The sequence below is a fragment of the Acipenser ruthenus genome, chromosome 22, assembly GCF_902713425.1.
Source record: "Acipenser ruthenus chromosome 22, fAciRut3.2 maternal haplotype, whole genome shotgun sequence".
Classification (NCBI taxonomy): domain Eukaryota; kingdom Metazoa; phylum Chordata; class Actinopteri; order Acipenseriformes; family Acipenseridae; genus Acipenser; species Acipenser ruthenus.
Genome location: NC_081210.1, coordinates 529,934 through 554,506, shown reverse-complemented (window position 1 = coordinate 554,506; position 24,573 = coordinate 529,934). Strand labels below are relative to the sequence as shown.

General features: G+C 39.3%; 1 protein-coding gene across 2 annotated transcripts in view; it reads right to left on the bottom strand.

The window, feature by feature from the left end:
- Positions 1-1,665: 1,665 nt before the first annotated feature.
- grin2aa (glutamate receptor, ionotropic, N-methyl D-aspartate 2A, a) overlaps positions 1,666-24,573 on the bottom strand; it is an 81,153-nt gene continuing 58,245 nt past the window's right edge. Inside the window, exons 12-15 of one of the 2 annotated variants that reach the window (XM_034926992.2) lie at positions 21,140-21,327; positions 18,984-19,222; positions 16,981-18,433; positions 1,666-10,917 (exon numbers count right to left, since the gene is read on the bottom strand). In XM_034926992.2, the coding sequence (XP_034782883.2) occupies positions 10,880-10,917; positions 16,981-18,433; positions 18,984-19,222; positions 21,140-21,327 (1,918 nt within the window). In that variant the 3' untranslated portion in view covers positions 1,666-10,879. Of the gene's footprint in view, positions 10,918-13,325; positions 18,434-18,983; positions 19,223-21,139; positions 21,328-24,573 lie in introns of those variants that run through there. The other variant, XM_034926991.2, reaches the window with a different exon arrangement.

The window sequence follows — 24,573 nt, the reverse complement described above, 5'->3', positions numbered from 1 at the left end:
TGTGAATCTGTATAATGTGAAATAATGTATAATGTGAAATAATGTAAAATGTGATATCTTGTAACAATTGTAAGTCGCCCTGGATAAGGGTGTCTGCTAAGAAATAAATAATAATAATAATAATAATAATAATAATAATAATATACAGCAACTGATACTATAGGACCGTACTAATGTAGTCAATTAGTCAATGTATTGAAAATGCATTTGGAAGAACCCTATTTGAATGTGTAGATGGAACTATGGAAATTCCTCAGTGATGCTCCTGATCCCTCGTCTCCTTGCTTCTTTCTCTGTGCTATACTCTGACTTATTCTCTCAGAGAAGCGGTGGAGGAATGGATATTGCATTTCCTCTAATCTTGCCCTCTATCCCTCAGCCAAAGAATCAAGCCCTCTGCATACATATAATTAGCAGCAGATTGATTAGGGTGAAGCATAAGGTCAACATGACATCCGTTTTTCACAGATCAATCTGCAGGTGCTTCCAAACTAGTTTTCTCTACAGAGTAAAATGCTCCCCTTTTTGTGATGTAGTTCAAGTGCATCGGGTATAACAGAATCTATTTTTGGCTCACCTTCTCTTCTATTTCCATGACATCCTCATGCTATTACAGACACTCTTCAAACAGAAAGAAGAGCCAGTACAAGGCCAGTTCAAGACCAGTACAAGGCCAGTACAAGGTCAGTTCAAGACCAGTACAAGGCCAGTACAAGGCCAGTTCAAGACCAGCACAGCCGTCCGGAACATGGCACGTTGCTGATCTGGGCTGGTGCTCCACAGAGGACTCAGCCTTTGCCTTTGTGCTTTCAAACAGCCGGGGAAGCCCGTCTCAGAAGGGATGTCAGGGTTTGATCGTCAGTCGCTACCACATACCACACGGGAGTATACAGTGAGGAGCCAGTGTGTGGCGCACAGATGTCAAATGTTCCATTGCAATTCCTTCGTGACCCTGAGATCCCTTCAGAGGTTTGCACTTTGGGTCTTTTTAGTTGTTTTTTTTGTTCATTTTCCATGATTCTGGGTCCCAGTCCCAATGTCACTGTTCTGTTCACATTCCAGTCCATCTGTCAGCCTGTCTCCAAGCCAGATGTCCTGCCCTGCTTTACAATGTGCGCAACGCTTACTTGATTTGTAATGCATTTGTAATGGTCTCTACTGATGATGCCAAATATGCACTTAGACACCAAGCTTTTTGTAATGATGTAGGAATGTGTTTGTGTGTTTGAGGCATGATAACAGGCCAGCTTGACAGTGATTCTTACCCAGGTGAAGTGCCATCAATTCTCAATGCATTTATATTCACACCAAGAGTTCTCCATTCGCCCTTATGGTGCATTTTTTAATAGTTAGATTAATTAGGATTCTGTTTTTTCGAAACTGTGTGCTAAGCACCACCCTAAAACCCGCTTTATTAAAACATTCTGTTTTAAATTCATTAAGAATTCTCAGATAATCCATTCGAAATGGCAGAATCCAAACTCATGAAATCAATTAAGATAATGTGGGTTATTTCATCACCCAGAAACTGCAAAATTAGCATGAAATATATGAACTCTGCATTAGCAGCAATTAAGCTGGCTATCCACAGTAGTGTTTTCAGCAGATTCCATTTGTTTCATTAAGTGTTTTATATTAGTTTTAAAGCTCTTCTTATCTGGCTGTAATCTCCTATTAGTGGACGTCTTTTTGGGGTGGGTGACAGGGCTGGAGAGCAGTGTCTTAATCGCAACTTCCTCTCTGCTAGATTCTGCTCTCTCTATGCAATGTGGACTCTTGCTTTAGGCACAATTGTCATTTGGAGATGTGACATTCCAATTAAAACCATTGATGTTGTTCGTTACATTTTTTTTTTTTAATATCGTTAAAACATTTATTACAGCACGCCATTAATGTTCTCCTTCAGTAAGCAAAGCATTTGTTCTGATTTATTAACTGTAACCGCAGGGCACTTAATTAGCACAGAGCTCGTGAACACGTGTGAACATGGACCCGTTTTACATTGCACTCCTGCACTATTCTCAATGAATCAAAATAAGAAGCAAAAACTTAATGGATTACTCAATCCAGAAAATTGAATGCAGGCATTTTCTTGAATTTTTTTTGACCAAGAAATATAACTGATAAATTGTTTAAACACTATTTTTCAATAGTGTTTGAACAGGCAGCTCAGGGGGAAATTGAATGACTTCATTTAGCTGTGACAAGGTTGAGGCCACAGACAGTGATCTCTGATTCAAATAATAAGGCTCCCTTGCCCCGAAACCCGGAACGCTTACTCTGAGTCAATGGTTCAACTGCAGCTGCCCCTCCTTTCCTTCGCTTTTCAATTACCCGCATTGCCAAAGGCTGGAATGATCCCTCTTGATAGAATTGACAAACTTAATCCAATCTAGCCTGGCTTCAGCCTTGCACTCTCCCTGGCATGTGCTGCATTTACAAAGTGCTTTTCATTCATGTACACCGGCATACAAGCAAAGAGAAATGCACTGCACATGGTCTTCTACGGCATCATACCTGCCTGGAAGGCTGCTTAGACTTTAATGACAGCTATGGCAAGGCCTATTTCAGTATTCCAATGACTTCAATATGTATAGCTCTTTTAAAATGAAGACATTATTTCTCTCCTCCAGTAATATTCCCTCCAGTGCTTATGGGTGTTTTGATGAGCGCTGGTGGGTGTGACAGTAGCCTGGAATCCCTGTTCAACGAGGATAGGCGAGATCACAGTGACAAGCTCACACAGGGATCTAAACAGCATTTGATATACTTGATGATTTGACTAAATCTATTAAAAGTCAAAGGAATTCCTACAAAGAGGGAGAAAAAAAACCGTTCTACAATGACCGGAGCAAAGTCCAGAGGGTTAAGAGTGAAGTGGAGGTGGTTGCAATTACAGAGATCTTAGCAATCAGAAAACGCAGCTACTGGGAAGTTGTATAATACGCTAGCTGATTACATCCAATACTGTATAAAGCACATATTTCATTGGAGAATAAGGTACTCACACCCTTACTGACTGCTCATGCTTGCCGGGAAGCAGGGTGTTTTCAAGGGAAGCATAAACTTCCAGAAGCTATTGGCACTCAGGCCGGCAATTTCAAAACAGCTCAGAGCATCCAAGCGATACGAAAAAGAGCAATAAAACATATTATTAAGAGCGATCACTCCCATTCGGCGCAGTTTCCAACATCACAATGATTGTAACGTCATTCAAAGCTGCTTACTCATTAAACTGAGCTTGGGATGCCAGTTAATCAGTCCTGACACCCCAGTCAGCAGACTAATGGCACCATGGTCCATTAGATGAAGCTACTGAGTGGCACAACTTGGGGACGTGAGGGCATTCAGCAGACAATGTTCTCAAGTACATTATCCCAGAATATATAGTGTAAGGTTACATGCGGACTGACCCTATCTGCAGCAGTGCAGAGAGAGTAGATGTGGAAATCTATGCTGCACTTGCAAAACAATATAATACTCTGTATAATCCTGGTTCCTGTTGGGTGCCAGTTTTAATATAGGATTTGGTTTTTAGTGTTAATAAATGGGATTGTTTTAAATCTCTTTTAGGATATGCTGATGAGACAATTCGCTTGATAAATTCCCCACAGCTAGATAGTCCACACCACCTCTCCAGAGCCAACTCAAAACCGCAAGATTATTTGTTAACAAGATTCTGAGGTATGAACTAGAGACCTTCTCAAAATTGCATGCAGGTTTTTAATACAAAAACGTTGCTATATTAGAACATTCTCTTTGAACTGTAACGTGCAAAAGTAAAATAAAATTAATAGGACGTGCTTTGTATTCCATCTAATCCTGAGGCCACATAAATGACTCCAGCCACGTTAGATCTAAAAACAAGAGCTAGACACTCTCAAACTGAACCCTGCGTGTCTCTGTGGTTAACACTAACGAAAAAGGGGATCAACAGTCAACTGTGAATAATGTATTTCATTCTGAATCGGCACCTCCCTAAAACCACAGAGTTTGCAATGTCCACACCCCTGTACTTGATGATAGCTAGCACCAATTAGAGGATGATTAATTTTCATGATTTAAGCATTTTAATAATTTTAAAGAGTGCGTCCTGTATGGACTGAACTGTCTAGCAAAACACAAAGAAAGGTCACTGTTATTCATTAGTTTACATCAACAAACCAACACCATGCTGATAATATATTATTGTTTATCAATGTTACTATCACAACATATTAATAAACATCTTGTATCTAGCTCATCAGCACTCATGTTGTCACCTTGGTGGGATGGATGCATTTCCAAACAGCACTAGAAGGGGTCCCTTTATGAGCTCTGTGCATGTAAGCTAACTCGGTTACCTGCGTTTCCCCACAGGTGAGCAGGAGCCCGTGTCCGGGAGCAGGTGGAGGGGGTATCTTCGAACAGCTGGCAACCAATGCTCCATATAAATCAGGTGGAGTTATGGCCAATTTGGCTGGCTATAAATTAGTTCAAAAACATGGCCATAAAAATGTAAATAATGATTCATGCAGATAAAAAAAAGAGCAGTATCATGCATGCAGTAAATCACCAATGCGGAACAAAATAGAAGCTCTTATGTAATATAGCTCCGGGGAAACAGAATTCTACCTCTAATATGTCACAATGCATGCAGTGTTTACTGTGTTAGAGGAGAAGCGGACCCCACACAATGCAGCATTACAAACAGAGCTGTGCTGTTCCAATGGGGTTCTGATCGGTTAGGGGTATACGATAGGGAGCAGCTTTCAGGAAGCAGCACAGTAGCACATCTTGATTAGTTGTCATAAATGCATTTTTTTTAATTCCAAAATTGTCAACATAAAACCACGGCATAGGATTCTTATTTCACCGGCATTGAGGAACAAGCAAGAGTTGGAAAAGGGTAGGAGATGAACCAACAACATGAACTGATGAGACTGAGGCCAATGCTGTCTCGAGCAGATTTGTGTTGCAGCAAGGGTTCAAATAAGAACACAAAATCACTCAGTTTCAGACTTAAATGGACCAGCACTTGAATTTCTGACATTTGAAAAACAAGAACACCTTTAATTGGATCCGCATAACCAAGGGAAAGAAATACTTAACACACATTGTTCAATAAATCTATACTAATCCCCTTCATATTTCAACCATGCCTCGCTACAGTACACACCAAGGAACCAGTCCTGCTCACAGAATGATGACAGGGCTTCACATCCTGAAGTACAGTAACTGGGTAAAAAAAAAGTCTCTCACTACTTTATAGAGGTTTAGACAGTACCTTCAAAGAAGTCGAGATAAGAGCCTCTTTATTTCATTAGAGAAACTGTGTTCGCCAATATTAAAGCAAAGGTTATCTGCATGAATTGTGGAGTGCATACGGTACTGTTATGAAACAGCAGAAAAAAACCCTGGAGAGAAAGATTAAAGCTCATTCAACCAAGCCCAGAGCCTAAGCTTGTATAGCCTATTCAAGTTCTCCAGAATATGCAGAGCATCACAATTTCCATCTTCTTGGATCTTAATTAAACAGCACAGTACATTTGCATATTTAATTGTTAGCAGTTCCCAGGGGAGTATAAACTTATAGAACGCATTGAAATGTATTTCTTTTTAAAGGGGTTGTAAGGAAACTGAACATTTGCATGCATTCTCAGTCTCTCATTAAGACAGTGCACACTTAATGGCTCAATCCCTTTTCAGGAGTGCAGAAATACACAGAAGCTTTGTTCCTTCAATACGCTTTTCTAAAAGTGCGAGGCCTGTCAAAGGAGATCATAAAATGCAGTAAAAACATAATTGATTATTCCAAATTGGGGGAAAAAAAAAATAATTGGTTACTCTAAATTAATAATAATAATAATAATAATAATAATAATAATAACAAAATAAAACATGATATCAAAGCAATTGGGCACAGCCAATCAGCTGTGAATACTTAATCACAATGATCCCAGCTCAAAGACGGACATGATCCCCAGTCAACTAAAGAGCAAGCTCTGCTGTCAAGCAGCTAGCTTCAGCTTTTATGATGTCAGCACTATCACCTCCTGCTGGGGGAACCCATTCCACTAGCAGACTATCCCCCATCAGCAGGTACAGTCAAATCAGCAGGGGGTGACAGTCTTCGTTTCAATAACTCTTCAACTGTTTTTCAATCGATACTCAGATTTCATTCATTATGTTGTACTGAGTAATAGATACATGCATAAGTATACATCTAATGGGCTTATCGGTTTCCTTTTTCTTTATATTGCATCAACTATTGTGCATTATTGTTATTAATGACATAGAAGCCGTCCAAGGTTAGCTCCCATATTGATAGAGCCAGTTTCACTAGTGATCTCCTAATTCAGTCAGGAAACTCATGCGATAGATTACTTATTAAAGCTTAGACTGGACATCATTACTACAGTATACATATTTTCACACTACAACTCTTTGGCCTTTGGCCTCGCTTGTTTATTGAAAGACAAATAAGATGCCAGCTATTCAACTGAAAGATTTGTTCAGAGCATTGGAAGCACCTAAAATATGCTTGATGTTTCTGTGATTTGACCTAAGGTTAAAAGTGAGCTCCCTGCCTGAATCATCGCTTTGCTTATTTGATCTAATAACAGTACAAGGTTACTGAAGTATCCCTCTGCAGTTCACACACACCTGAAAACCCTAAAATCCATTTGCTATATTCTCTCTTCTCCGGCAAAACAGAATCAAAGTGACAATCCAGTGCTACTGTATGAGCTGATTAACAAGGAATAACACTTATTACAATAATGGCATTACCAGCGGATAGCTTCATACTTTATAACACATGCATATTATGTTTATTACATGTTTATAACACATCCTCAAACTGCGGTATTGTGTTACACACATGTTGTTATTACACATGTAATGAATATCAACGACAGAAGGACATGTGAAAATGTAATTATTATAGAAGGGTGAGCAATGTTTAGTACTCAGTTATGCCGGATAATGCAAAAGAAGAAAAGCTTACAAAAATAAGAAAGCGGGCACAAATTGAGTTTGGAGTAACTAAAATCATCTAAAAGAAACACAGACACCCTGCAATAATAACCCCAGCACAATGTAATTCACAAGGACTTCAGGTTATTTAAATACTACTGCAAAGTGGTTTACTGCAGTCTGCCTTAATCATTGCAAAATAAATATAAAATACAATCTGATTGATCACTGTTGATATCCAGGAAGCAAACGCATGAATACATTGCCATAACTATTACCCTAGAAGAGATAGTAATGCTTCAATAGTCCATTTTAAGTCTGAAGAAATGTGTTTCTGCTGAATGTATTAGAGCATGGGAGCGGCTTAATGAAATGAAAAGCAATTTCCTTTTTCTTGAGTTTATTCATGCTGTCTGGAGAGCTTGACATCGCAGCCATGACCTCCAAAGAACTCCACGCTCTGATATGATAACCAACAGTGCACTGATCAAAGCTATTGGATTTGAGTAATAGATCTGAATAGGAACTGGGAGGCTTGAGTTTGCACGATCCCTCAAACGATCTCCCTCCAATCAGCACTAACTATGCTGCTTTTATATTCAACATTACGTCCTGGTAACAGGTGTCCCGCAAAATAAGGGGACCCCATGCTGGTCATCTATCCAAACCTAAATACAACTTCAATTCTACGAGCAGACAGTTGAACCCAAGCATTCCATACAGTTTAACAGCATTGGTGTTTTGTTTTGTACAGTATATTCAACACATACACATTAATAAAAGTAGGAAAAACTTTAACATCATTTTTTGCTAAATGTGAAGGAAAATGTGACATGCCGGTTGCTGTTTTTTTTTTTTTTTTTTTTTTTATCAGTATACTGTACATCCTCTACAGAAAACAATCCATCTGGGGCATGCATTGCTCAGCCAGTTTGCAAAAGTAATTCATTGCAACTTCAATACTGCTTGGAAGAGCTTGGGCATGTAATGATTTATTGCACCCTTTTAAGTAATTCAAGTGGTAGATAGTCCATATTAGACAAAAAAAAGCTGACTTAAGATATTCCCTTTTTTCACTTATAAAACTAATAAGTTATAAGAAACCTTTAAAGATGTATACCGGCATTCAAATACATGACAATAAACTGTCTGCTTTTGCTTCTCCACATCCTCACAGCATTAGCAGAAAGTGACTCCACAGTACCATGCTGTATGCTAACAGTACAGTAACTTTACAGCTTTGCTAATTTACAGATGCCTGCTGTAGTCGCTTCAGTACTGATACCCTGCACTGCATGGTTGTTTATCAGAATCAGTTTTGTAGACTAAGATCTTTAGATATTGTAGTTCTGTGGTTACAGTGTAGACCAGCCTGCAAATCAATTAAGTACAGGAAAAAGAACAATGAAAAAGGGCAAGATCGATGCAAACGTCTGACCGACTGACACGTTCTCGCACGGTATCCAGCTTCCTTGTTAAATTTCCATTATCAGTACAATGCAGAGGCTTACCAAGCAAGAGAGAGAGAGAGAGAGAGAGAGGGGGGAGAGAGAGAGAGAGAGAGAGAGAGAGAGAGAGAGAGAGAGAGAGAGAGAGAGAGAGAGAGGGGGAGAGAGAGAGAGAGAGAGAGAGAGAGAGAGAGAGAGAGAGAGAGAGAGAGAGAGAGAGAGAGAGAGAGAGAGAGAGAGAGAGATTGCCTTCAAGTTCTCAAGCAAACCATAGGCCTACAAGTTGACAATCCAAGTTAATTACCATCAAAATCTTTAACAACACAACATTTCTCGATGTTTAATAAATAATCTTGTGTAAGAGCACAGGAAAAAGGAATTCATTTGTGAACTGAAATCAAAGCTTCCTTGTATTGGTGGTCTAAAACCTTCTTAGCTGTTTAAAACTATATTATTGCACACACTGTATGAGGATAATTACAGACATGTCTTCATGCTGTTCTGGTAATGAAACATCTACATGCACGTTAGCACTTACTGTACATGATCACACAGGGATTCTACGATTTCACTTTCAATCTCAGGGTTCTGTTCTTGCAGTCCCTGTACGGGTCACTATCATTTGTGTCATTGAGACTCATTTCGTGTACACATCAGTGTGGCGTGCTTCCAGATTATCTATAATCGTGGTGACTCATGCCCCGTGAAGTAACTATGGGCTGAAGGAGGGGGTTGGAATGTGAAGAGCTTGTTTGTCATAACATGATGAATGATCCAAGCACAGGGATCAAAGGCATTGTCTGGAAACACATGAGTGGGTGGCATGACATTTATAGGAACAGTTCTCCCCCTAGCTACCACTGAAGTTCTGTATCACCACAACTCAAAAATGTGCGTGGAGAATCGAGAGCATCTGGCGTAATCGTGGGGGTTTATTTGCTAGCTTCAAAAATAAACTTGCTTGACAGGCATTTGAACTCAGATACCAAAGAGGTCTGATGCATTTCATTTGTAAGTAATAGGTCTTTTTTTATGTAACATTAATAAATAGCCATGATATTCAGGATTACAATATCTTAAGTTAATTTCCATACATGGATATTATAATTCCATCTTTAATAGTACAGCTTGGAAACTTGCTTTTAAATAAGCTGCATGAGCAGAACTGCCTAAAGGGGCCAAACCAGTGGGATTGAATGAGAACGTGCTCAGATGGGAAGGACAGGACAGGAGAGGTCTGGTGCTATGAGCAAAGCACACATGGGGAATGAGCAACACATGGGCAGCACTAAACAACGTCTCTGATGAGGAATAAATATGCCTATTAAATTGCAAGACGGTAATTATAACTGGTACGGTTTCCACGTAATATAAAGAATACATTTGCATGCATCTGCAAAAGAAATGACAGAAGGGAGAAATGAGGCTTAGCAGATCCATGCCGTTCATTTAAGCAGAACTTTTGTTTGTATTGATTTGACATTATTTAAAAATGAGATTGGTTTTAAATAACCAAGCAAAGTGATTTAATGAAACACATTTGCATTTGTCATCATGCGCTTGGGATTGCGTGCTGAATTCCCTCATTTAATTTTAGACTGAAATTCATTAAAACTGTGTTCGAATGCATTTGCTAACTATTTAAAATGAACACATTGTTAAATAAGTACACAGCAAATGAAATAAGCATGATGACTCATGGCTAAGCAGCCTCATACCCCAGGTTAGTGCCCCTGTGGAATGGTGAATATGGACAGAGGTACTTAATCACATTTTGTTTTGTAAGAACCAGCCAGACACAGCGGCCAATTGCAGGTTTGCTGAGTTACTGCTCTGTTGACAGCCACTTCTGCAATCAGAAATAAAAGATTGTTTATGCCTTCTTTCAGACACCCAGCTAGAAGGATCAATCATATGCTTATTGATCTCACGATTGGCTATGTATTGATGAAGAAGAGGGAGGAGGAGAGATGCTAGTTCCACTGGTCCTTATGAATTGCTGGTGGTTTGATGAACTCTTGCCTTGTCAAAAAGGAGAGCCAAGAAATCTAGGGAAGTGATTGTAATATTTATACTGTAGAATGCTTGGAATAATGTGTCCAGTTGTGATCACGAGCACCCAACAGTGGATTGCAAATGACATGAACATATGTTGGGTATGAATTTGTTTTAAGCAGCACCAATTATGAGTTATGGACAAGTCGGTAGAAAGGGCTGTACAGCATGTAGTAAAGTATAGAATTCATATTCACTGCTTCTGCAGCTTCCGATACTGGCTTCCAAAATCGAAGTACAAGATTGTTTTTGTTTTATTAAAAGTGGAAAAACTGAAGACAAAGAGGCAGATTGTGGCTGGAGCTGAACAGATGACTGTGTTAAACCCCAGTGCTTGTTGTTTCACTTAGGAAGCATGGTCCTGACAGCGGAAATGAGATTCCTAATGTTCTCTGTCTTGCCTCAGTAGTTTTCAAGGGCTAAATTAAGCATAAGGGTCCTTGCTGAAGGAAATTGTCTAAAAAAAAAAAAAAACAAAGAAAAAAGGTTTAAAGCTCTGCAGGGTTATTTTTGAACATTTTCTCGAACATTTTCTCCTTCTATAAGGCATTCACTAGATAATTGACATTCATAAGAGGCTATGAAGAGCAATGGTATTTTCACAAGAGTTATCATAAGCAGTCACCTATAGATATAGTATTCATATAAAGTGGCAGAAAGAGCCTTTATTACAAAAATGAAACTTTTACTTATTTACATTTTTACATCTTGTTACTTTCACATTTCTTTCAGTGATAATATTTACAGTTCACGAGAAACATCCAAACCCTATTCCCTTAGCATGTTCTACATATACACAAATGAGAATAACACAACACAGCTCAAAGACAACCATGGTAACTAGTCTATATTTTATGTCACAAAAAACTGGACCAGATGTAATGCAAAGAATTGCAGTTGGAATTCTAGCTCATGTAACAAAAAAACCAATTGTCCCGCTGGATTAGTACTTTCTCATGCAGTTAGCCAAAAGCGGAAATTATTCAATCAATGCAAGTAAGTTTGTGTCATCTTCACATTTGTGATAAATCAGAACTAAAGTTCTTAAGACATTGTTATACATACACACATGATAATGCTTTATTACCAAACGTTTATCTTTTAGGCTGTAGGTCATATCTTAGTGATAACTAGTCCCACCACCGCCTCACCACCTAAGTATAAAACATCTTCATAAAATAATTTCAATTTTAAATAGCTATGTGAAAATAGAAATGCAATGCACACAAGAGAAAGTGAGATATTCAACAAACGAACCACTAGTGCTTCCCCTAATGTGTTTCCTCTATCTAGAATTAGTATTTTTTTTGTACACAATACCAGAGGCACAGCTCTTTCATCTATTATAAGTGGAAGTAATCCAGCAGCATTTTAAAAATACTGTACATGCAACCATTTACACTGTAAGAAACAGCACTTAGTGCTGTAGTGTTCACCCTGTGTCACCAGGTGTCTTCTATTCCAACGCCATCACCTCGATATTTTAGTTTTTGTATAAACTTCCCAATCCAGTTCATTGCTTTATAACCAGTGCCCATGTCTGAAAAGTTTCTTCTGTGAGAATCACGTTTTCAATATGAGAAAGAACCGAGTACCGTTAAATGATATTGTTAAATGTGAGATCGTAGAGCATGAAACGTTTGTCACGTTGCATACAATGTGTTTGCAAAAGATCACTAAATTCTTCGTTGGTGATGGACACAGCGTTTTCTGCAGTACGCAACATCACCATAACACAAAATAACAGAAGGTTCTGTACAAAAAACTATTCCAACTATTCCCAGTGGAAGTTTTTGTATTTTATTTCATACATTGGGCTCCAGTACCAAACCCTTTCACACATCCTGTTTAAACGAATCAAATGGATTTTACACATTTTATGCCAAAACAAAGAAATTGGGATAGAACTGCACTAGGGTATGGCAGGACCCTGCTTGGGAATAGTTAATGCATTTTTGAACTGGGATGGATACAGCCTGCCTCATTCAATACGCAGATACCTTCCCTTTTGGAGTCCTGCAAACTCTCAGAGCTGAACGGTACCGTCTTTATCCCCCTCTACTGTGGCTAATCATGGATACCCGCTGAGACCTGACACACGTTGGTAGGCATTCGCTCTGCTAACGAAGATTCGTGTTAATGAGTATAACCCATCTGAATATAGCAGAGACCTAGCTGAGCAATCAGTTATAGATGAGAAAGTACTAATCGTTTACTTTTTGTTGTTGTCGTTTGAAAAGTAATATATTAGTCTGACAACAAAATGTAATAACTGCACTACAGACCTAATTTTTTTCGTATTTAAATAATTAGCATTTTAACTATCGGTAACTCTATTCCACATTCATTAATACTATATTACAAAAAGCTGTGTATGCTCAATTCTAGATCAACTAAGCAGGATGTGAAGTCTGAAAAATAGAATTAGGCTGAACATTTTTAATTTACGTCAAAATAATACCCATTTAACCCTGTGCGTTCTTACCAAACAGTACTGTACACTACGAAAAAGTATAGCCATATCCATCTAGCCGTATCAAATGCTCCACATAAAGAAGAACAAAACAGAAGTAGAAACTCTAGTTTTATAAAAATGTTGGTTGCTTGTAATAAGTCTTATTAAAACAATGTGTTTTCCTTCTTTAGGGTCACCGTCCTTCCTCTACCACTTGTGTAGCAACTACACTTGAGGTAACGATCATATAAAGAAACAGACAAACTGTCGTCCATGAGTAAGCCACCAGTAAGTGTGCTTATGGACAGCATGGTTTTTCCTTTCACAATGTACCACGGTATTAGGCATGCATGATCCAAGCCCCACCCACCCCACCCCATTTAATAATTCAATCTTATTAAAAACCCAAGGCTAAACGTTGTGTGTGTTGCCAGCCCATTGGAGAGTTCAGGTACTGTATCTATTAAGGTGTCATTTTTAAAATGCAGAACCTGTGAATAATGTCCTATCCTACAGAAAGCTGGTGCTAACTCTATACATAGCGTTTAATGATATTTAAAAATACTAACTGTACTCTATACTATAATAAATCTTTATCAAAGATGATTACTTCTTTGTATATTCATTTACAAGTGACTTACAGGTGCCCTACGCGTAGGAATTTCCATATGCTTTCATAATTAATAACAGTAGATGTTTCTCTGATTATGGAAGTGGTAGAGGTCCTTTGATATCTTTGGAGGGAGATGTTAGGTGGGGATCCAGTGAATGTTGCTGTCATGTTTAGGGTTCTCCAGCCTGCTGACCTTTGTAAAACCGGAGCAAAGCCAGGGACTTTGCAAGGAGCCAAGAAGGGAAGAGCTAGATACCCAACAGCGTGACAAACCCATTAAGAGGTAGACTGGCTATAACATCAGCCGTCTGCCTCATCTGAAACCCACAAAGACACATTAACCTGTTTCCCTTTCTGTCCCTGTTACAAAATTTCTTGTTCAAAACTGAACTAAAACTGGGCACATTTGGTACAAGTAGTGTCTTCCTGTTCCATTATCATTTTCCATATTAATAAATAAATAAATAAGTACATCTCTGTTACTAGGGATATGAAATATGTTAAGACTGCTAATCAGATATTATATATGTGCATATTGCTCTGATATAAGCTTCCTTAAACAGCATTCAAACATTAGGAGAACTGTCCATATAGAAATACTGTACATACCACAGTCATAACAGTAACACACAGAAGGATTTGAAACCTCACATTAGGCTATGTGTGCCCAAGTACACCTGAGGTCTGAGTTCAACAATGGGTGAGCTGAAAGAATTTTCAAAGCAAGGCATGCGTCTTATCAAAAAGAATTGGCTCTGCAGGTACTGCAGACTTTTTGGGAGCTGATGTGGGGCTGTTATTAGAGATGGTATTTATTGATGTTCCCGGCTGTGAAAATGAATCCCATCAAAAAATAAATGAAACCCCCTCGCAGTGCAATAGAAACAGCGTATTATTTCACAGAACCTTTTCTGATGGTTCTTAAATATTACAATAACGTGTCGATGTGTAGTCTTCTTGTGCTTATCACATATGCCCCGTGTTCTGCATATCGTGAAGGGTGTCCCGTGGATTATCTTTGCTATGGGAACATGTTACCGTTTATAACTTAACAATGAAGAACCAGCCACAGGAACACATGTCCCTGGAAGACAATGGGAAACAAACAGAAACAGAATAGCATTTATACTGCAGAAAAGGATCACATCGTAATGTAAGAAAAACCAAGGTGTTTATTTTGTTATTTTACTGTATGTGTGAACTGTAAATATTTGTGAGTTATTGAGTATTATTACACTTTAAATATGTATGATATTAATGGTCAATACAGCGTGTGGGGACAGGCACATTCAAGGGCTACTTATTTGGTCTAATCTTATAGTAAATCTCTTGCTGTTTTGTCTGAGAGCAACATCGAAGACAAGTGTTTGGCTTTAAAAACCCTATAAGCTTACCCATAGTTCAACTGAGCAGTTGTTTAAATGTAACATACAGCTGTGGCCAAAAGTTTAGCATCACCTAGAATTGTAAGATTTAGACATAATTTAAAAATAAATAAATAAAAACCTATATGAACAGAATTTAGATCTTTAACATCATTTAATCAAATAAATTACAACATTATATTGCAAAAAGCCTGCCAGAAGCCATTATAGTAGTAATGTATTTCATGTTGAATTTCAAAATGTCACATTTTTCAATTCTTAGTCAGTTTTTCATTAAGTATATGGAAAACTACGAAGCAGTATGTAATTCAATATGTTGACGTAACATTATTCAGCAGGTTTCATTCGACTTTATGAAGCAAAATTAGTTGATTCTATAGGGTGGCGCAAAACTTTTGCCAGAGCTGTACTTTTGATACGTCTTAGAGATCACACAGGACTGGGGGGTGACCTAGAAAGTCAATTTTATTAGACCTGGGATCATCAACCCTGATTAATCGAATAAAGAAGAAAAAAAAAGCTTTTTAATGCATTAACAGAACAGTCTTAAACCCTGGGTGGGTGTGTCCATTGCTTAAAAGAAAGGCAGGCATATCAAAAGATAATGCATACTGTATTACTGGCATTTGTAATTAAAGACGAGGCTTCAGGCATCAACAAAACGAGATTAAAGACGTCTGGGTTATATTGTGAACACAAGACGGTGTTACTTTCTGTTGCATTAAAATGCTTTTCTTTTTTTCCCAGATAGAAATGTAAGATAGGAAAACAGATTCAAGCCATCAAATTTTACACTGTGGTTCTAGGGGAAAGGTTTATCATCGCTGTTCACAATGTTGCTGTTTTTAATTGAAAGCAAGACGCAACAGGCCAAGTGAAGCTTGCACTGGAATCCGTTCTTTCATTAGCCATTCTCTTCATGTAAACACATTCTAAAATAACACATGCAAAATCTATTCCTGATTGTTATTCAAAACGATTATTTAAAAAAACAAAGACAAGATGGTAACAAATGGTTTTAAGTGTGCTATTACAATTGTTTTCTAAATGCTAAACCATCTTAAATAGGAATTAGAATGCCAAAATCACACATCTAGAATAATACAAGAAAAGCAAAGTTGCTATGACCTATAAGTGTGTTCAGTTCTCTTTGTACCTAGTCACTGTAAACCTTGGTTTCACTCTACATTGCCAACGGCAACTATAAAACTCATTGCACACTAAACCTGCCTGGCTGCAGATTGACATCTCCCATTCTCACATACTTCACATTACACAAACCCAACATTGAGTGGCCATACAATAACCAGGACAGCTTCTGCTACCATTCAATGGTATTTATTTATTTTAAGCCACCTTGGCTTGGAAGAAACGTCCATCTGCTGTTTAGGTAGTTCAGCGTTTTAGGAAGACATGGAGCTGGAAAAAAACAACCAGATTCTTTTGTCTTTTCATATATCTCAAGTCCAAAACATCTTACCAGATTGATAACTGAAAACACTCAAAACCTTTGGCAAGCACTGGATGGTGTTAATAACTTCTAGGTTATTTTAATTTATAACTTATTTATAAATTAAAACAACCTGGAAGTGCAGATCAGCGAAGTTAGACAATGATGCAGCCATTATTATTATTTTATTCATCAAGCCTTTTCTGGGGGTAATTTTTGCTTTAGATGTCGGTGACTATGGCATCCTAAGGTTGAATAATATAGAACTGGATGAATGAAGACTTAAACATCTGACTCGATACTAGGAATTTTCTTGTACACACATCTATTGCTGCAAGAATTCAGAACCCTGGGAGTGGAGTATGCGCTAGTCTTATTTGCTACATAAGGCATAAGATGCTCTGAAATGCACATGTCATTCGGTATTCGACCATCCCGAGAACAGTATGAGGCTGTCGACCTCACCGAAGACCTGAAGTTGTTGTCATTCCTCAACTTGGCTGGCGCCGATTGTTTATAAATGTCAGAGAAGCTTCTGCCATGGAGCAAGCGCTGGTTTTCTTGGAAGGAGTGGAGGAAAGGGTTCTCTGAGCTGCGGTCGGGATAAAGGGACTTACTGCGTTTGCTCTCCTCCAGGTTGTGGTTGAAGAAGGTGGGCTTGCTGTCGAACAGCTTGTCTGGTTTGAGATTAAACATGTTTGCATAAGGGCTGTCCTCGAGAAGCCTGTCCTTCTCCTTCAAGCTCACGCTCCGCGCCGGCCGGCCCAGGTCCATCTCCCTGGGCTTCTCCAGGATATTGTCAAAGGAATGCTGTCTGCTCAGCCTCAGTCTATTCCTCTTCTGTACCTGCGGCCCGTCAGTCTGGGGCCAGTGCTGTCCAAACATTTCGTCCTGAAGCATGGGGTTCAGGGCTTCCTGCAGCATTTGATCTTCTCTGATGTCGTACAAGTTGCCCATGTGCACGCAGGCCTCACAGCGGTTGTAAGGAGACCTGGCGGCAAAATGCCCCGAGTAATTTGGCACCTTGGAAAGACAGCTCCGGCAGTGAGTCTGTTTGTACCTGTCGTTTGCCTCGTGAGGGCTGACGTTGAAGCTGTAGTGCTTGGAATACAGACTGTACTTGTTTTCATTGTTGGGGATGATCTCTTGGGGGTGAAGGGGGCTGCTATTGAGATGGATGATGGGTTCTGGTTTCCTGTAGTTGTCGTTGTGATCCTGGTACATTTCGGAGGGGTACTCCAAGTCCTCCGGCAGCCTGTTTTCCCTACAAAGGTGCTGGTCTCCATGCAAACCCAGCTCCCTTTCAGCGTCTATGGTGTAAATCTTTTCGCGTGTGGAGCCGCTCTGCTTGCTCTTTAAGTAGGACAGCTCCACTTCGCTGCAGTCCCTAGGGTATTTTGATGTCATCGATCTTTTTTTTAAATTGTCCTTGGGCTTGTGGTGCTTCTGGTTGTTATCTGGGTCCTTGTAGGAAGCAGCTCTGCTCGAGCAGTCAGACACATCAGAATGAGCAGCCTCTTCTGGCAGGTATCGCTGGCTTTTAATGGAATGCCTCGGGTCGACCGGGAGGGACTCTTGCACGGACCCCTGATTTTGCCGCAGCGTCTCCACAGACTTCTTCCAAAGCTGCCGGGGCTTGGGGTTTGCTGGGGCGGTCTCGGCACTGACGGCCACCTCCACGGTGTTGGGATTGGACTCGTTCAGAGTCAGGGGGTGCTGGCTCTGAAAGATGTAGTTGTTTAAGATGTCTTTGTGCCTGTTTCCCATAACCGACTGCAGGTCGCTCACGTTGTCAGGGTAGAGAGCCTCTTTTGCAGGGCAGCTCCGGTTGTCAGCGAAGTGGAAGTTTCCTTTGTCACCCACCATGTCCATCATCAGGGACCCTCTGTGACTGAAGTCGGAGGTTCGCTTGGGAGAATTGATCCTTGATGAGCTCAGGTTTGTCATGTTGGTCATGTTTTTGGCTGACTTAATTAACTTCAACATGTTGGCATGTGGACTGCTGAAGTCTAAGTCAGAAGACTTTTTCTTTTCTTCAATATGAATACCGTGAATACAGCTCCAAATTCCCTGAAAAGAAAATAATAATAAAAAAAAATATATATATATATATATATATAAATAAAGACTTGTAAAGATATCTCTGCCCCGACATAAAGTATACTGAAAAAACATTACTGTGTTAAAGATTCTGAACTCTAATTGCTTGATTTTCTCACCCTTAATTAGCAACAAGCATTTTTATAATCAAATATCTCCAAAACAAATAGTAATCCCATTGGTTTAATAAATTATTTTAAATCTGGTTGATGTTTCAGTTACATTAAGTAGCCTTCATTAACAGTGTCTTGATCAAAGCTGATACATCCAACTGAAATGCTGACCTGATTAAAAGTACAGACCTGGATCAGTCTGAACAATTAATTCTCATAAACCAAACACAAAACAAAAACTCTGTACGACTCTGTATGAAGAGGTACCGCCAATAAAAAAACAGTCAGCAAGAGATTTGTTTCCTGGAAACCACAGGTAAGAGACAACTCTTTGTCTCAACTTGGGTTGCTGGTTTTCTGGGATGCCTGATCCTAAATGACACTGACGACTGTAGCATTAATCTTACTCTGCTTATTGAGAACAGGAATCCAGGCGTTCCGTCGCAGACTCCCGTGAAGCAGAATCGGAGCTTCCAGTAAAACAGGTGCTCCCAGATGAAGGTGATGAGGCTGAGGGCCATGGCCGCAGCGAGCATGTAGAAGACCCCAGCCATGTTGTCGACGTCCAGCTGGCTGCTCATCACTTCGTTCTTCTCATGGTGGCAGATGCCAGTCAGCCACTGGGCCTCCAGCTCCTCCATCTCACCTATAGGAAAGCAAAAAGAAGTATACGTTGAGTACATTGTAACTATGTATAATACCGTTGTAATTATGTGTAAGGCTATGATTTTGACACAGTAATTTTTTGTACATTTCACAGGCGAGGTGAACCCAAAAAACAAGAACTGAAAGGTCACCAAATAATGTAGTTTTAGCTACTTTTAAATAGTACACCAAAACCAATAATATAAAGACTATTGCTTTTGACTGTTGACAAGTTTAAATGTTACTTTAGAGTACAAAACTTACAGCACATACTTCAGACTCCGACATAATCTCCGGTCGGAGTCGAGGGTCTCCAGCACTGTGTGACGAGTCGGAATTACGTCATCTACAATCTTGAGACGTGTGTCTTTTTGGAAAGGTGTACAGCCTTAACAGATTGTCAATCCTTTCACCTGCCAATACCTAAAATATCTCTCACTGTCACATACTTGCATCTCTCTAATTAACGTTTGAAATTCTCCCTTTCAGGTTCTCTGTTGGTTGAGAGGACGGATGTACCAACGACACTGCTTTTGTAAGAGGTACAAACTCAGCACATCCACTTAAATGTCAATTTATCCAATCTGTATTTAAAGTATGAACAAAAGCTGTGACCACTTTGCGCAGTCAAAAGGGCTGCGACACGATGCGTCCCGTACAGCAAACAGTGAAGCTGCACAGCTTTTTTTAGCTGTCTGCACTGACGTATCGCATTCATCTGGGACAGAAGTACAAACCAGGCTTTAGATTTGTCCTGTGAAACAGCGTATTGTAAAGAAAGCCTCTATAAGTCGGTAAACTTCTGTTTGACGATGCATTTGTTCTTCTTTCTTTACAGAAAACAGCTCTCACCATTTTATTTGTATTTTAGCCGTCACCTATTTACATGATATCTCAGTCGCTGACCTAAATAGCTACACGGAAATACTGCGTGCATACGCCATTAGATTACAGATACTCACAGCGTTGTATTTTCAGTGCATGCCATACTGCATTTTTTAAAGGAAATAAAGGAATAATAAAAAGTGTTTTTCCATCCATTTCCAAGATTTCACTGACTTTATTCAAATTCACGATTTTCATGATTTCCTTGTCCTCTGTGACCTCCGTGACAGAATTGTAGCCTTAATTACATGTAAGTGCTATGTAAATACACAGTGAAACTGGTACAGAAGGCATCTCTACCTATTCACATCATCATCAGCTGCAGCAGCAGCATCAAATCTGAGATTATCCCTGTCTCAGAAAGTGCTAAAAGGTCACTACTACCTTATTACCGTCCCACCTCTTGTCAATAAGCTTGAAATACGATGCCTAACAAAACCTTTATTTACACCCATCTGCTTTGCATTCCAGTGCAGGCTAAAAGAGGTGGATAAATAAATGAATGTGGACACGTGGAGTGCGCAAATCCATTCTTCAACAAAAGGCACATTGATTTAGTTTGCAATACAGTATGCGATTGTGCAGCCTGGAATATACCTCGGCTTTGTCTTATAATCCCTTTATAAGAGTTAAACGTTGGAAATTCCCATGGTTATATTATGCATTTACCAATTCCTGTGCCTTATTATCATCTGAGAGCAAACTGCATGCAATGCAATGTTACAATTTGCAGGCGTAAACCCTTAAATGAGTTTGCTGGAACAACATCATGACATGTACAGACTAGCATTATGGTAGAATACCACACAGACTGCCTGAACACAAAGACTGCTTGTGCCAGATACAGTATTAGATACAGACTTCTTGACGATGCAGTAAAACCCCATCAGTAAAGAGTGAGTGGGTAGGAGGAAGGATTTCTGTATTTGCATGCATGGATCCTGCACCTTTGGCACTGGTGTGTGAATCATCACCTCCAGGCAACTGGGAGATTCTTGAGCCCACTCCTGTGAGCAAATTAAACCAGACTTACCGTCTCCCACCAGAGCCAGCAGAGCTAGATCCACCTGCCGTTTCCAGAAGGAGCCCTTCTGCAGAGCGATGCCGTAGCCCGTGGTTGCAAAGACATAGCCGCTGCCAATGGTAACCAGCTTACAGCCCTCGTCTCTCCCAGCCATGTAGTTTAAAACAGCCGCATCATATATGAATGCATCCAGCTTTCTGCAACGAAACAAACGCAACGTGTTAAAACGTCATTCTGAATCACCGAGTCCTTTTGATGCTTTTAAAACGGACCAAAAAAAACAAACAAACAAAAAAAAATGATGCATTCCTAACACCGCAGGTCATTGAAGTTATTTGTGATCCAAAGAAAGCAACACAACATTTAAAAAAACATTGAACGGTAAATACCACTGCATATCAGCAGCATTGCATTTGCCCTTCTTTTCAATACAATAGATTCATGGGTTTAAAAATTTGCAAATGCCGTGTCAGCTTTTAAATAGGTCATCGTTTATAAGGCTTTTTGAGGCTTTTATGGTCATTTTTCATTTATACGTTTCAACCTCTTAAACATATCATATAAAAACAGCTGACATCTGATATGGCTACAGTAGCACTCCTCATAATATATTATTCATCAGTCTAAATAAGTGAGATCTGTGAAATGTCACCTTTGAATTAGGTACTTAACATGTAAATCTTTGTGCACAACATACACTAAGTAAGTACACAATTGTTGGGGTTAGGGTTAAGTCATGCAAACAGATTTACATGTTAAGTACATTTTAAGGGCATTGCAATGATGTGTAAGTGCACATGTATTTACTCAGTAACTACTATGTAAATACACAGTCATTAGAGACACATCATGTAAACTTCAGTGTTACCAAGAAAATGAATCAGCAGGTTCGGGGCATTGCTTCCATGTGCTTGCTGGAAAGGAGAGGGTGACCTTGCAATGCCTGCTCGGAGGCCTTTATTTTCATTAGCATTTTCAGTGCTCTGATTGCTCTGTTTTTCTGCCCAACGATGCATTCATTCTTTATAATTTACTTCAATCGTGTGTTGAGATTTAAACAGGCAGGTGCGCATAAACACCTGCACCCTGTTTGCCAACAAAAATAGTGGTGAAAAAAAATATATAGAAAAATGTAAAGATCCCTGTTATTCAATATATAGGACTCCCTTGCGATGGATGTAGCCCATCAGTATCTATATAAGAAGGTGGCTGAGCGTGGAGTCTGCTGTAGTTGCCTCGAATCACTTAATACATGTGGGATGATCAAGAGGGAAGTGCTTCCATCAGAAAGACCTCATTGATCAAGTATATCAGTATGAGGCTGTAGAGCTAGCTCTTCAGTGGACTGGTTCAGTAAGACGTCAGTCTCTGAGTCATGACAGGTCGCATCCAGAACCTGCTTCTCTACTTAATTCAATCAGCTAAAGCAAAAATCGAATTTGGTGGACAGCATCATTTATTTTTTTATTCTGGTAATTGTTACCCTCAGTGATTCCTAGAGACAACTGAGTTACTTTCATTGCACTGTACATGTATGTAACAAAAGTCCCATGAATTTGATGATTGATCCGGTCTGAATTAATATTTGTTGAGTTGTGAATTAAGAGCAACAAACGCCTTTGAAACCTCCGTAAAAACAACGGTCTAGAAAAGCACGTTTAAGAACCAAAACAGGCTTCTTTTAGATGTACACATGACCACGGTCCACAGCTTGGAGTGATGCACACCACTGTGAAATGTCAAATCTGTGGTCATTGAGTCATGTTGCTGCATTAGTAGCACCTATTAACACTGTCTATTTCAGACTCTTATTTCTCTCAGTCCAATTTAGGAAAGCAATGCGCTTGACAAGGCGTTGCACTGTAGTGGGGTGTCTACCATTCCTGTTCTGGGTTTGGAAGCGGCTAGCGTACGTTCACCTGAGATAGTTTTGCATTCTACAACGCAATGCATGAGGACGGCATGTTCTAAGCACATTATTATTATTATTATTATTATTATTATTATTATTATTATTATTATTATTATTATTATCACTATGATAGAACAAATGTACACAAATGGATGTCAATGGGGATTGGTGGAAGGCTTTATCTTTGTTGTGCTTATTTAAGGCAGACCAAGTCGTAGCTCTGCAGGTGTTTTCAGTACAGTGCGATATTGTTATAACACCCTTCATTATAACCAACCATCAGCTAAAAAAAGATCATATAAAACACACACTGTGAACATCCCGGTCTGTACACACAGGATGCCACCTCCGCAGTGGAGTCAACTCTTTTGTCTTCATAAAAAGCACGCGCTATGTAACTGTGCCTTATGTTGCAACAAAACTGGAAACTTAGTTTGAAAATTGAAAGATGGAGTAACGCAGGCATATCTGTGTCGTGAATACAGGTAATTTTGTTCAGCAACCATGCCGCAAAGCAAAATTGATTAAAGAAAAAATCAACAACAACAAAAAAAAGAAAAAAAAAACTTGAGGATCTGATTAACTTTTCATGTAAAACTTTTCATGTCGGGTTGATTTGGAATAAAAGATCAGTTTGGGATTCTTGCATGCTGGATTAAGATTTGGTGCACTTTGAAACGATTCATGGCAGATTGATTTTGAATAAAAAGTTCAGCTTCGATTGAGGATTTCTGCTTTTTGTCCTGCATTTTAATTCTTTAACAAATAGGATAAAGAAAAGGAAGAATACTGCTTACATGAGACAGACAGGTACATGTAATTCTACTCTTATTCCTAATCTCATCTCATGAAATTACTCCAACAGTTTATCCTTCATTTTGGTTGTCCTTTCGCTATAACAAACCCCTCGATATAACGAACAAAAAGCTTAGACCCCAGCAGGTTCGTTATAGCGAGGGTGTACTGTATTAATGAAATCCACTCCTATGACTTTGCAGGTTTCTAAATACAACAGGCACAGTAGAAGATGCATTTCAGTGACACATTATAAAAATAAACTGTACTGTATGAAGGGCTCTGGGCAGCCCTGTTCTAGGAATAATCTGTTCTAGAAATTATAATAGTTTGTCAAACAGACATTCATGTTGTATTGTCTAATGTGTAAAGCTGAGAGAACATGAAGCCAATTTGTGGCTTGGGACTTGGTTCCAGGAGACTAGGTTTCAGGCCACAGGAATTCAGACAGAGTTACAAAAGAACAAGGTATAAAATATCCTAAACGGAAAAGAAGAGTACGCTACAGCGACTGACACAGCAATGTGTTTGCACCAGAATGGCACTAACTAAACATGACAAATCCGCTCAAGCACATGTGTACGAATACTGCTGTAATACTTCGGGACATCGCAAGGTATTTCTGCGTGACCAAGGGAAAGTAGAGCCAGCTTCATTATTTGAATCCCCTACTGCAGAACCGCACCCCAGCAGCACATGCATATTGAACTATATAGTAAGGATTATGCCATAAAGT